Source organism: Gamsiella multidivaricata, assembly GCF_025024155.1.
Source record: "Gamsiella multidivaricata strain RSA 2152 chromosome Unknown BC939scaffold_48, whole genome shotgun sequence".
Lineage (NCBI taxonomy): Eukaryota > Fungi > Mortierellomycota > Mortierellomycetes > Mortierellales > Mortierellaceae > Gamsiella > Gamsiella multidivaricata.
The window spans coordinates 124,675-138,389 of record NW_026251756.1 but is presented as its reverse complement, the minus strand read 5'-3'; the positions used below and the strand labels follow the sequence as shown (position 1 = coordinate 138,389).

Here is a 13,715-nt window from a genome sequence, read left to right as displayed (position 1 = left end):
ATGGTATGTTAAATGATTATGTATTTTTACAAGTGCTTTCCTACTTCTAAATCCCTTTCTACCCTAATAATGTTATTGCGCTGATATGTAAAAGTTATGTAAATGTATATCTGTGTGGATGGCGGTAAATATGTCCCTTAGACGGCCATGGTAGAGAACTTGGCCATGATGTCTTGCTTCTCCTGATCCGTCATGCTCTCAAGAATGCGGTCAAAGCCCTCGACAACACCCGCACGGTTGGAGGTGTACATCCTCAAGATTTCGTTTGCAGTACCCGAAGTGCTCAGCTCCTGCACCAAAGCATCGACCTTCTGAGCCTGACCCTCGAACCACTCGAGCACAACACGATCTTCAGACTCCCAGATCTTTCGCAGCTCGTTCTCGCTCGAATGCACAGTGTCGCGACCGAACCAGGCCAGCAGGGCCTTGGTCTGCTCCTCACGGGCCTGGTCCTTGTTGGCAATGGTCATCCTGCGGCGGACATACTCCTCAGCCAATCTTCTGCGTACGCGCCAGTAGAAGTAGCGACGAGCGTTCGTCCAGTCGAGTGATTCACGGATCGTGCCCTTAGCTTTCATGCGACCGGCGGTGTCGTGCAGGTCTGCGAACTGGATGGCTATCTGCTGGTAAACGGGCAAGAGTTCCTGCTCGCGCTCTGTCAGCTTTGTCTTGATTTCATCGCGCTCAGCCCCTGCGAGTGCTGGGTTCTCGTACTGAGCCTTCAAGGTACGGTACTTCTCGTCGAGACGCTCCATGGTCACCAACAACTGGGCCTTGCGGAACTTAATTTCGACAATACCCTCGGGCTCGAGGACACCAGCTCTGGCGCGCTTGTCAGCATACATCTCCATCATGTTCTCGTTGATGGTAGGATCAACGACGACCCAGGCACCTCCACGGAGCTCTCCGTTGGGCACCACATAGACAAAGACTGGCTGCTTGTACGAGCTGAGGGCATCAACAATGAACGCGCCGTATTTCAAGATCTCGTTGTACATGTCACGCTGGCCACCGGAGAATCCACGCCAGTTGGCAAAGATCATCAACGGCAGCTGCTCTCCCTTGTTGAAGTCGTTGATCGCCTGCGCAGTCTTGTAGGCCGAATTTGGATACCAGACGTTACCAGCCTCCATCAGAACCTGTTCCACAGAGTCGCCGTTGGCAGGGTCGGCGGGAATGATGTGCTCCACCGAGCGAGTCTCGACTGCAATCACACCCATGGGCACACCACCCAAACGAGCACGTCCGACAACAACGGTGCGAGCCCATCCGCTCAAGGTCTCAGTGAAGGAGCCCTTGTCGAAGAATCCGGACTGGAAGGATGCACCCTCCTCCTCGGGCTCCTTACCGGCCAACATCCAGCGAGGATCATAGACTGCACCCTTGGGAGGCAAGTACTCAATGTCACGATCCCAAGTGTCGTTGCTGATGGTAATGGGAACAGGGGCGTCCTTGCGTTCGGGGATATAGGCGAGCCAGTTGACGATCTTGCTGATACCCTCATAGTCGTTCTGGGCCGTTAAGTGTGAGACTCCGTTCTTGTACATGATCTGCGTGCCTCCCAGTTGAAGGTTAGAAGTATAGACATCGCGACCGAGGACCTTGTTCAGAGCAGGGGCACCAGTCAAAATGATGGGCTGACCCTCGTTCTGGATTGTACGCTGACCCAAGCGAACCAAGTAGGCACCGATACCTAAATGAAGAAGAAAGACACATTAGCATAACAAGACCAGAGCCATGATTTGCTGCAAGTCGGACATTCATGTTCTAAAACGTACCAACAGAGCGGCAGGTAACTAGGGTGATAGTAAAGATATCATCGTAGGCACGCGAGGTTGCTCCAGCAATCAAACCACTTCCGCGCAGGTTCTCGACACCAAGGCCATCGACAACACCAATAACGTCCGTAATCTTGTGGCGCGTCTCGCCATCTTCCTCAACCGTCTCCGTGATCACGCTTTTCTTGCCAGCGCGCTCCTCCTGAGCCTGCAGCTGCTTCAATCCTGCATCGGTAAGATACAAATACTTGAATCCCTTGGAAGGATTCTCAGGATCGTTCCAGCACGAGTTGAACAGGCTAATCACTTCGTTGGCCAGTCCGATTCTCGCTCCCGAGTTGGCAGAGAGGTACACGCGAGGAATACCCATCTTCCTAGCGAGCTCCGAGGCCTTGTAAAAGACAAAGTCCTCTTCAGGACCGAACGAACCAATATTGTACGTAATATCGTTGGCAATCACAATGATCTGGCGACCGTCGGGATATTCGGGCGTGCGCAACGTGAAGATCCAGGCGACCATACCGCAGTTGTTCGATCCAGCCTCACGGACGACCTGTTGCAACTCCTGTCTCTCATCCAGCACCAACTCGCGCATTTCCAAAACTTGAGAGGGGGCTTTGAGCGAGGCGTTCTGCTTGATCGCATGGTTCCATTGGGTTCGGATAGCCTGGCGGAAGAGCTCGCCGAAATCATAGACGTAGGTCGTACCCATCAAATGGGCCTTGTAACGTCTGGGCTGGAGCCACTCCTTGGTGGGATAGGGCTGATTAACAGGGAGAAGGTGGTAGGGCCCTGCAGCTCCGACGGACTTGAAGATGGTACCCTTCTCGGTCTGGATCTCGCGGTAAGTATCGACATTCAGGACATAACCAGACACGTTTGAGATGATGAAGCGCAGAGGGATGGGGTCCGAGGCCTCAACACCGTTGGCAGATTTGGACTGAACGTTGAAACGGATCTCGGCACCAGTAACACGGAGACGCCAGAGACGTTTGCCGTGACGATCGATGAATCCCTTGAGGGCTGACTCGACCTCGTTGGCATCCAGCTGGAAGGTGGGGATGAAGTTGATGAACAAGTGATTGCAGTCGCTCTGCTTGTAGGTGGCGCCAACAATCTCCAAAGCATCTAAAATGTCATTCACCAGACGGTCTGTTTCCGAGATCAGGTAGTCTGCAGTACGAACGCTCGAACGCAGACGACCAGGGCGGACTAGCGCGCAGACAAAGAATCGGCAATCCGAAGTATTCTCCTTGCCAACAGCGTAATAGACATGGACCTGGCGGTTGTCGATGAAGCAGGGTTTGATGTCAAAGTTGGAGAGACGAGACAACTCCAGACGATAGGCCATAGCGGGTTCAATGTGACGAATGGTCTGATCCTCCGAGTAGTTGTTGCGCTCACGGAAGGTGAAGTACGAAGGGTAATTGCCCTGGCGGAAGATCAAAAATGTCATGCGGCGAATACCGTGCGAACGGAGACGCTCAGTCTGTCCCTTAACAATGGGGCTCAGCAAGTTCAGCCAGTAGTTGTCGTCGTTGGGATGAATGGACTCGGACTTAATCACGACGTTCAGGACATTGTTGTGGACACTGGCAGTAGCGAGATGGCTCAAGTGCTTGTTGGACTTGTGCGAGGGGAAGAAATTCAACACGCTCTCGAATCGGCTCTCCAGCTCGGTGATATCGCGAACAGCAAGGATACCTCCAGTGCGGACAGGCTCAGGATCGGCTCTGTTGATCAAGTAGCTCATATCACTGACACTAGCAACACGGTTGGGGCCGGATTCCGACTTGTTAGGGGTATTGAGCAGGAACTTCCAGGTGAGAAGCAAGGGCTGGTGCTCCATGTGATAATTAATGTCCAAGATCTCGTATGCATGGTATGCACGGCGGCAGTAGACCTCAAAGGCAGCAACGCGAACGTAGAGGGACTCGTGGTAGAAGAAGTTGGGGAGGACATCGAAAACGGTATAAGTGGTATCGACCAACTCCTTGATGTTCTCAAAGTTGGGCATACGCGCCTCGTGTTCACCGCCATAGACTTCCTCAGTAACGCTGGAGCGGAGAATCTTCTCCATTTGCAGCTGACGTTCCTCGAAGCTGGGCAGCTGGACGTGGATCAGCAATTCTCTGGCCTTCAAAGACACCTTAGAAGTTAGGCGACCAGTGAGCTCAGCCAGCTTCTTGAGCACAGGCGAGAAGAACTTGTCCAGAGCGCCACCAGCCGACGTGGGCTTGATCTGATCCAGGAGAGCCAAAACGAGGTTGTTCTTGGCGGTAACACGGGAGTGGGAGAGGGCGATTTGGATAACCTTCTCGGCATCATCCTTATTTTGGTCGCGGAGAGCCGAGATGGTCTCCTCCTCGCGCGCAGAGTCATCAAAGAGTGATTCGACCTCGTGGTACTTGTTGAGATAGTGGGCAATGAAGCTCCACGAATGAGTCTTGAGGCCATCCTGGTACTCATTGATGATGTTGGTCAGGGGCGCGACTGAAGCCTGGAAGGACGAGATGTCAGCAGGCTTAGTGAAGTTAGCACGGCCGTGCGAGTCGATTAAGGCCTGAAGAGTGCGAGCAGGGAAGTGCTCGTGGTTCTTCATGGACTGGTCCAGCTCCTGATGCAAGGCAGACTCCAGTTTAGGGGGGAGTCTACGAAAAAGTAATAGGAGAGAGTGGTTAAGATAAGAGCCATACCGAAGTACCAACTTGAATACCAAACAGAAGTGTAGTAAAGTCGGCTACCTTCCGCTTAAGGCAGCAAAGACCTCGTTAAACTCGAGATAGGGGAGTTCGGGATTCTGGAGCACCTCAATGATCTCCTTAAGTGTGGGCTGAACCATGGCCTGGTTATCGTATCCATCCATGGCGTTGTCCAGGACTTGGCGCAGCTCACGGTAGCGCTGATGGGCCTTGGCGCCAAAAAGCGTGGGCTGACCCATCGGGGGAAGCTGGCCCTCGAATGGCTTGGCATGGCGCACACGCGAAGGATCGTCCAAACTGAGGATACCGATGATATCACCAGCCTCGAGAGTGGTGCCGGGCTGCTTGATGAACTGCACAATACCATCTTCGGTAGCGATCAAGGGCATGTACATCTTCATAACTTCAATCTCGGCATATGCCTGCGAAGCAGTAACATGGTCGCCAGATTCAACCAGGTAACGGACAAGCTTTCCGGGAGAGGGAGAGCGAAGTTGAGTGGGGTCATTCTCCTTTTCCAACAGGCAAGTCTTACCGTCGACCATCAAACGCGTCGCCTGAACCTCCTCTAGCGAATATGTGGTGTGTGCCTAACGTAGGGAATGATAGTTAATAAATGTAGGTATAGTGTCGAAGTCGTCTGCTGCAATAAAGTTAATTCTAGCTACTCACCTTGCCATCCAAGAGAACGAGTAAACCGCCGTCGGTCAATGGACGCACAGAAATCGAGATCATGGAACCATTCAGGTACAAGGTATAGGAGTTGGGACCTGATCGGGTGGCGGTGAAGTTGTAGCGAACGCCATCGTAGATGAAGTCCAGCTGGTGCACGGAGCGAAGAACATCCTTACTGGGCACCTGTCCCTTCTCTAGCGACTTCTTATAATCCTTGAGACAATTCTCTGAGATGGCGTGGGCCCTGTTCACAGCACCGCACACGACCGCAAGCATAGTCTCAGGACGTTCGGCGGTCAGGTTCTTGGAGATCAAGCTGTCGAGCCAGCCAGTGTTAATAGTGTTCTCCTCGAACTCCTGGGTCTCCAAAAGGCGAATGAGGTACTCGACCGTAGTACGGAAGTCACCGCGAATCGACAGCTCCTTAAGAGCAACGACCATGTTCTTTCTAGACTGACCACGATCCTGGCCGTATGCGAAAATGTGTCCGAACTGGGAATCCGCAAATTCATGCAGACCGCCTGCTGAGCTGACTGAGAAGTAGCCCCAGACATTGGTTGAAGATCGGAAGTTCAGCTCCTGCATCATACCGCTCGAGGGCTTGAAGCCAGCGTCGGGGTTCTCGGCCGTGATACGGACAGCGATAACGTGGCCTTTGGGAGCAGGCTTGCGCTGAGTTTCGTACGAAATCTGTTCGGCGAACTCAAAATCGATGTCCGAGGTTCCAGTGGGCTGAAGACCGTAAAGCACACGAATGTCCTTGATGCGGTTCAAAGGGAGACCCATGGCGATTTGGAGCTGGGCAGCAGGCAAGTTGACACCGGAAACCATTTCGGTAGTGGGATGCTCGACCTGAAGTCTTGGGTTAAGCTCCAAGAAGAAGAAGGTATCGGTGGAGTGAGAGTAAAGATATTCGACGGTTCCTGCAGATACATAGCCGACCAGCTTTGCCAGACGAACAGCGGCCTTCTCCATCGATTCGAACGTGTCGGGCTTGGCGATGGTAACAGGGGCCTCCTCAATAATCTTTTGGTGGCGACGCTGGACAGAACAATCACGTCCGAACAGGGAGATGGCGTTTCCGTACTGATCAGCCAGGAGCTGAACTTCCAGATGACGAGCGTTGCCAGCCAGCTTCATGATGAACACTGGCGATCCGGGAACTTCACCTAGGACCTGCTGGAAGGCTTGGGCGAACAATTCGGGATCCTCAACCTTGCGAATACCTTTTCCTCCACCGCCCTCGGAGGCCTTGATCATGATAGGGAAGCCAATGGTATGGGCCTTCTGCAGACCATCCTCGGCATCGGTGACACAGGCAGCCTGGTAGACCTCGTCGGGGACAGTAACAAAGCCGTCGGCATCCATAGTGGTCTCCTTGATACCCGTACCGGACCAGCCCATGGTGGGGACATCGGCTGACTGGGCGACGATGGTGGAGGAGATCTTATCTCCGAGCGAGCGCATGGCCGATCCAGGGGGACCGATGAAGATGATCTTCTGGGGACTGTCGCGAAGGGACTCTGGAAGCTTGGGGTTCTCGGAGGCATGCCCCCTATTCGCATAATGATTTTTTTGTGTGATTAGCAATTAGCAATTGGTCATTATCAAGACGAAATAAACCCCCCATTATTGGACTAGACTAGATCCTTTGGAAGCACACGGAGACCGGCGGTATTGGTCCATAGCGACAAGACGGAATTATTATTATATGTATGCTCGTGCCGCCGCCGCCCATCCTCAGGTACATTGGTTGACATTGGCGTTCACATCCACATCCACATATACACACGACCATGGAGAGTGCTGTCTTCAGCGGAGAGTCTCGCATATCACTGTGACTGTGTGGAAGCAATTGAACAAAGAAGGCTTGATTTTCGTTCCCCACCAAAAATAATAATTTTGGGACAGAAGAATAAAAGAACAAGAGGCACGTTTTGGGGGAACATGGTGCCGATATCGACCATCAATCTCTATCCAGCCGCAGCAGTAGCGCACTACGCATAAGCATAAACCCGTGCTAATGTCAACAGCATCAACACTGGCCGATCAAAAGATCTCATCGTCCAAAGTCTTTTTGCGCTCTTCTCGACGCCGCCACATGTCCATACTCTTTCAGTAGCAATTTCAAGGTCAATTCCCAGCTCACTCTTCCCCAAGAAACGCATCGATCCTAATAATACCTGCCACAAACGTCTCTCTCCAATAGAATAAACAGGCATTGTAGCCGATCCGCAATTGATAGTGATATTGTCTCTAGTTGAACTCATTCCCAGTATTAAAAACCCCGAAGGCAATGCTTACCAACCAGCCCACACAGCGTGGACTCCGGTGCGCTCGGCGATATCGACAATGAGATCGACATTGGCATAGTTGTTGTTGTTGGAGCCTCCCGGTACCTCAACATACTGATCGGCCATACGGATATATTCGGCGTTCACCTTGAGATCCTCAGGCGTAGCCATGACAGTGAACTGGATCGCACGCTCGTCTCCAAAGGTCTCGTACGCCCACTTGCGCACAGATCTGATCTCCTTAACGGCAGCGATACCGTTATTGGCGATCAGAATCTTTGTGATCACACTGTGGCCCCCATGTTGGCTCACAAAGTCACGGACGGCACCCGCTGGTGCACTCCCTAATGCGTTTCCTCCTAGAAGAAAGTAATTGATGGGGATAACAAAAGTAATTGAAGTATGGTAAGTATATGGCGACGCAGAGGACACAACAGCCTTGGTTGATTTCGTTTTCTTTCCCGTCCCTCTTCATGTCTCCAGTATTCCTTCTCTCCTTTTTATGTGTGTATAATCTCATGGCGCGGGAATCTCGGGGAGACCACCCTCGGAGAAAACTTTTTGGTAAGTGATCCTATTTGCAGACTTTTTTTTTTTTTTTTTTTCCACGCTCCATTCTACAGAAAATCATACTAAGGGCCAAATGCACGTCAAGTTGAGCAATTGAGGACGAAGTACTCACCAATGAAGGACTGTACGTTAGTGGTCATGATGGGATAGTTGCGAAGGTCAATGGGATATTAGAGATGGGCGCGTTTTGTGGGGTCAACTGGGAGAAAAGCAAGACTCTGAGAGAAGGGGGAGGCAATTGAGAAAGGATGGGATATAGGGAATATGCAAGCAAGGAAGTAAGGGAGAGCACAACAAACACAGAAGGAAAAGAAAAATACAGAGCTGGAATGGAGAAGGCGAGGATGAGGATGCAATGAGTCGAATGAGGGGTTGGAAGGAAGCGGAGGAAGGAAAGGAAAGAAGAGAGGAGTAGGAGGAGGAAGACTATGACAGGGACTGGTATATATGATTTGGGTTCATTTTCTAAATGAATGCCAATCTAGCTGGTTTCCTATTATGGGGTGCGGGCCATCCCTGTAGTGGCTTTGTGGTGCTCCAACAAGGTTGTTGCCCTGTTTCTCTACGGCCCACTACCCAACAAAAAAAAGGCCTTTGGGCTTGTCATTGGCCACACCCCCGCGCATAGCGGTTTTATATTTCTTTATTTTTTATTATTTTATTTATTTTTTTGTTGTTGCTATACTCCCTTTTGGGGGGCCAGACGCATCGGATCCACATAGAGCCAGTAACATATCATATCTCACGCAAACACTGTGTCCTGCTCGCCGGTGCTTCCTGGACTTGTGTTAACGGGTAGTGCTTGTATGGAGACACCCACATTCACAGACAGGTGCATGCAAAACCAAGGCTGTAACTTCAACAAAGACATTGGATCGCGCGACTTATGTGTTCCTTTGTCCGCTTTCATCGGAACTATAAGCATCGGTCGTTGGACTGATGGACACAGTTTCGTCCGTTTTATGTATCATGCATCATCGCAATCCTTTTGTTTGAGTGGATCATGCTTGGCACTGACATCGTAGTCAATCACATCAAGCAAGAGAGAAGGAGGCCTAGAGAGGAGGAGGCCTAGAGAGAAAGAGGGCTAGAGAGAAGGAGCAAGGTCCACATCCCCACCGTAATACGCTGTTACAAAAAAAAATAGAGTTGCTGTTTATTTTCTAGGCTCCGCCCAGCAACCACGCATTGAGATAATATTTTTACGGATTTTACGGATTTGGTTTTTGTGGGGGACAAATGGATCTTATCTATGCACCGCTGTAGGGACGTTGGGAGGCTCGTCCGTCTGTAAAATGTAATTGCCCAACTAAGGCGATACTTTCCCACAGCATAGACATTAATGCTGATTACGTTTGTTCCGACGGTGTTATCACCCCAGCTACTGCATGTGTCGCGTTCCTTTGTCGTAATCGCGTTCAGTAACCAGACGCACACGCCTTGTCTGCGATATCCGCATCATCCGCATTATCCGATAGACATATACCCGATGAGGATGCACATATATACACATGCACAGACAGGCGCCCCAAAGACCCTGCTACATATCCGATCGCAAGCATATCACTGCCTGCATCCATTGTGCCCAGTGCACAGTACATCGGGAAGCACTGCGCCCAGCGATACAGGTCTTCGCTATCAGCAACTAAAATTGGGCAAAATTTATTGGCCATCAACCTTCGCAAAGGATGATCCACACAACACAACTCAAATTGGTGGCAACAACATCAATTTGGTGGCTAGTGATTGTAACTCGAGTTAACTCTTCGATGACCTTACTGAATGTATTGTCAATTATAGTCTTTTTATTTAAGACATTATTGCTAATTGACAATGTAATCAGTGATGTCATCAAATTTTTCAGTTGAGTTAACTCGAGTTACAATCACTATTGGTGGCAATCTCAAAATTGGTGGCAACCACTCATACCGCGCGGTTTCCGAAAAAGCACCCAGATTCTCAATCTACATTCCCCCTCGATAATGTCGCATGTACATAGGTATACATAGCGATCTCTATGCGAACAACATCCTCACAGCCCCTATGAGATAAGAAACCGGCTGGATTCTTTGTCATTCGAAGGAAAAGGAAAGGTCGACGCATTTCCCTCGAGCTATTAAGCGCTAAATGTGTTCTTCAGAAGTTTGGAGCATGGAACGAAAGTTTCTATGCAAATCTAGCTTTAAGCCCCTAGACTAGTTGAACAGCGACCGGTCTTTCAGTAATGCAAGCTACGTTGCTCGTTCTTTCATTCTTTTCTGCTATCAATTCACATCTAGAAACGTGTACTTTACTATTACTCCTTAGTTCACATCCATCGACCTCCGCCCACAGCAAATCAGCGAACCGAGCACGTTACTTATGTGGAAGAAATGGACGAAAAGAAGAGACGACGGAAGATGGAAAAACAAAACAAGAGAGTGTGGAGAAGAGAAACATTTCAAGCCGAACCGACGTGGAAGGCGGAGAAAAAACCATATCCGTTTAGAGTTCTGGCCAGTTGCGCCCGTTGCTCTCCATGCCTTTCACAGGCCCACAGCGAAGGACACAGACAATTGGCAATTGCCCGCCATGGCAACTGGTCACAAGGATACCAAGGAGGAGATGAGAGAAGCAGGACAGGAGCCCTACCATTGCACAATGTGCATTGCACTGGAGCAATGATATTTATGCGCTAGCCGAATGCAGCAGGCATGCAGGCAGGATGCGCGTTGATGCAGCGGACACGAAAACTTTCTCATCCCATCTCTCTTCCTCTCCCTCTTCTTCACTTCCTCTCCTTCATCCTTCTCGTTCACCTCATCACTCTCTCCTCACTCATTCTCTCATTGCAGCCTCATGACCTTTGACAGACACCAACAGGCCGTGGAACTTCCAGGAACCAGACGACCTGGACAGACCGGTACAGTAATACCGAGTGTGCTTATTTTCATACTGCCTGCCGACCGACCGACTCGCGTTGCTTTGTATACAATGGACCCAATTCTGATCCTTGGTACGTCGGCCTCTTGTCTTAATATACTACATAGGTATCTATCGCCGCAAGGGCTTCGAGAACAATTTGGTATCCGTTCCTTCGTTGAGACCCAACGTCAAGACCGTCTACGACGCCTTCCAGCATGGTAAAACCTTGTACATTGAAGGACAGCCCCTCTCGAAAGGTTCACGCTTCCCCACACACTTATTAACTTCACACACACACACACACACACACACTCTCTCTCTCTCTCTCTCTCTCTCTCTCTCTCTCTCTCTCTCTCTTTATTAATAAATCCTCTCCCCGTAGGACTGAAAACTTCGCCCAATGGCCCCGCGCTTGGCCGTCGCGTGTACGATCCCATCACAAAGACCTTCGGTGGCTATGCCTGGGAGACTTACACTGAAGTAAACGATCGGATCACGCGCCTTGGAAGCGGTCTCGTCAAGATCCATCAGAAGGCCTACGAACTCCAGTCGGTTGCTCAACGATGGTCCCTGGGCATCTGGGCCATCAACCGACCCGAGTGGACGATTACTTCCGAGGCTTGCTCGGCTTATAACCTGGTATCCGTAGGATTGTATGACACACTAGGGCCCGAGGCGGTGGTCTATGGTGTTAATCATTCGGAGTGCTCGATTGTCGTTACAAGCGGTGAGTGAGAAAATGGCCACGGCAATACTTTATGAAGATTTATGTAGATCAACGTAGCACAAAGTGACTGAATGTCCTGACCATCTCTAATCTGCAGTGGATCATGTCGCTGCCTTGTTGTGCGATGCGCACAAGATGCCTGGTCTGAAGGCTGTTGTCAGCATGGACAGTCTTGAGTCCGGTAATTCCGCTCCTGGACGAGCGGGTGTTGGTTCGATCCTCAGGACCTATGCCCAGGACAAGGGCGTGTTACTCTATGACTGGGCAGAGGTTGAGGCCCTTGGAGTCCAGTTTGGAAGAAAGCATACTCCTCCGAGTCCCTCGGATGTTTACACGATTTGCTATACCAGTGGCACTACTGGTCTGCCAGTAAGTGCAGTGGGCGTGTCGCAATGTCGGATTTCTCTATAGGCAATGCGACGTATTCTTATATTATCTGAATATTGGTTTGGGCACTAGAAAGGTGCCATTTTGAGCCACGGTAACATGATCGCTGTCTTGGCTGCGGAAGATTCGGCAATGCCCATGACCACCACCGACTGTGTGTTCAGTTTCCTACCCCTGCCCCACGTCTTTGGCCGACTCATGGAGCTGTTCATGTTCTCTGAAGGAGGAAGAATCGGCTACAGCACAGGAGATCAACTTCTGCTGCTTGAAGACCTCGCAAATTTAAAACCAACTATCTTCCCTTGTGTTCCCAGATTGTTGAACCGAATCTATGCTAAGATTCGCGCAGCTACTGTTGATGCTCCTGGATTGACAGGAGCGCTTGCCAGACGCGGCCTTGCTGTCAAGCTGGCCAAGCTGAAGGAGGGCAAAGGATTCACCCATCCGTTCTGGGACCGTCTACTCTTTGGAAAGGTCAAGCAGGCTCTCGGTGGTAATGTGCGTCTTATCTTGACTGGTAAGTTATTAATATCTCTTGCTGCAGAATCATGGACAGACAAATGTATTAGTACGCCAGTAGTTCTCACGACTACATTTTATGGTGTATTAGCCTCGGCTCCCATCTCAGCCGAAATTTTAGGGTTTACCCGAGTTGCATTCTGCTGCGAGGTCGTTGAGGCGTACGGTCAGACCGAGGGTACCGGAGCCGCGACCAACACCCTCATTGGTGAGACCGAAGCTGGCCATGTTGGTCCACCTCAAGTCTGCTGCGAAATCAAACTGGAGGATGTTCCCGAGCTCAACTACTTTGCCACGGATAAACCCTACCCTCGCGGCGAGCTTTGCGTTCGTGGCCCGAGCGTCATTTCTGGATACCTCAAGGATGAGGCCAAGACACGGGAGACGATCGACGAGGAAGGATGGCTACACTCTGGAGACATCGCAATTGTAGACAATAGCGGCACCTTTACGATCATTGACCGCAAAAAGAATGTGTTCAAGTTGAGCCAGGGAGAGTACATTGCTGCGGAGAATATCGAGGGCAAGTTCCTGTCGAAGGTTCCATTCCTTCAACAGATCTTTGTCCATGGCGACCCACATGAGAGCTGCTTGGTGGCGATTGTGATCCCGGATGCAGAGACATTTATTCCGTTCGTGAACAAGATTCTGCAGGGCACCAACGTTCAGATTGGTGACATGGCTTCGTACATGAGTATCTGCAATGATGACAAGTTGCGGAAGGCTGTCCTCAAAGAGCTCGTCAAGGCCGGCAAGGAGGCTGGTTTGAAAGGGTAGGGATGTAGTGAAAAACTGAGAATTCTTTTATACTGAAGGTTCATCCATCTTTTGAGTCCTTCTGACCATGCACTTTTGTTGTTAATTGCCACTGCATAATAGATTTGAAATTCCCAAGGCCGTATTGATCGAGACCGAGGCATTCACGGTCGAGAATGACAAGATGACGCCTACGTTCAAGCTCAAGAGACATCCGGTCATTCAAGAGTACCGGGAGCGGTTGACAGCGCTGTACAACGAGATCCGCCAGTTCGAATCCAAACTTTAGAAAAGATGTCCTTCTGCGGTACATATACAGCGCGCAAGTCAACAGCAAAGTTACAAATAAAACCTGCTCGCTGAGAACAATGCACCACGACATGTTTGTGTATCATGTCGCGTA

The 13,715-nt window shown here is 50.5% G+C and overlaps 2 protein-coding genes across 2 annotated transcripts; one reads left to right on the top strand and one right to left on the bottom strand.

The window, feature by feature from the left end:
- Positions 1-6: 6 nt before the first annotated feature.
- Positions 7-8,468, bottom strand: BC939DRAFT_456677 (acetyl-CoA carboxylase). The gene is made up of 6 exons (XM_051556369.1): positions 8,132-8,468; positions 7,460-7,808; positions 5,153-6,710; positions 4,523-5,070; positions 1,779-4,429; positions 7-1,693 (listed from the first exon to the last, which is right to left on the bottom strand). Exons 1-6 carry the CDS (start codon positions 8,157-8,159, stop codon positions 138-140), a joined length of 6,690 nt encoding a protein of 2,229 aa, XP_051410497.1. The 5' UTR covers positions 8,160-8,468; the 3' UTR covers positions 7-137.
- A 2,260-nt stretch (positions 8,469-10,728) lies between these two features.
- BC939DRAFT_456670 (uncharacterized protein) lies at positions 10,729-13,684 on the top strand. The gene is made up of 7 exons (XM_051556368.1): positions 10,729-10,921; positions 11,049-11,141; positions 11,306-11,650; positions 11,748-12,019; positions 12,110-12,554; positions 12,648-13,329; positions 13,436-13,684. Exons 1-7 carry the CDS (start codon positions 10,858-10,860, stop codon positions 13,599-13,601), a joined length of 2,067 nt encoding a protein of 688 aa, XP_051410496.1. The 5' UTR covers positions 10,729-10,857; the 3' UTR covers positions 13,602-13,684.
- Positions 13,685-13,715: the final 31 nt, after the last annotated feature.

Coding starts and splice junctions, on each gene's coding strand:
- BC939DRAFT_456677 (XM_051556369.1), bottom strand. CDS start 8,159: ATGACCACTAACGTACAGTCCTTCATTG. Junction 7,809..8,131: donor TAACGTACAGTCCTTCATTG/GTGAGTACTTCG, acceptor ACTTTCTTCTAG/GAGGAAACGCATTAGGGAGT. Junction 5,071..5,152: donor TCGTTCTCTTGGATGGCAAG/GTGAGTAGCTAG, acceptor TCCCTACGTTAG/GCACACACCACATATTCGCT.
- BC939DRAFT_456670 (XM_051556368.1), top strand. CDS start 10,858: ATGACCTTTGACAGACACCAACAGGCCGTGGAACTTCCAGGAACCAGA. Junction 11,651..11,747: donor CTCGATTGTCGTTACAAGCG/GTGAGTGAGAAA, acceptor TCTAATCTGCAG/TGGATCATGTCGCTGCCTTG. Junction 12,555..12,647: donor TGTGCGTCTTATCTTGACTG/GTAAGTTATTAA, acceptor ATGGTGTATTAG/CCTCGGCTCCCATCTCAGCC.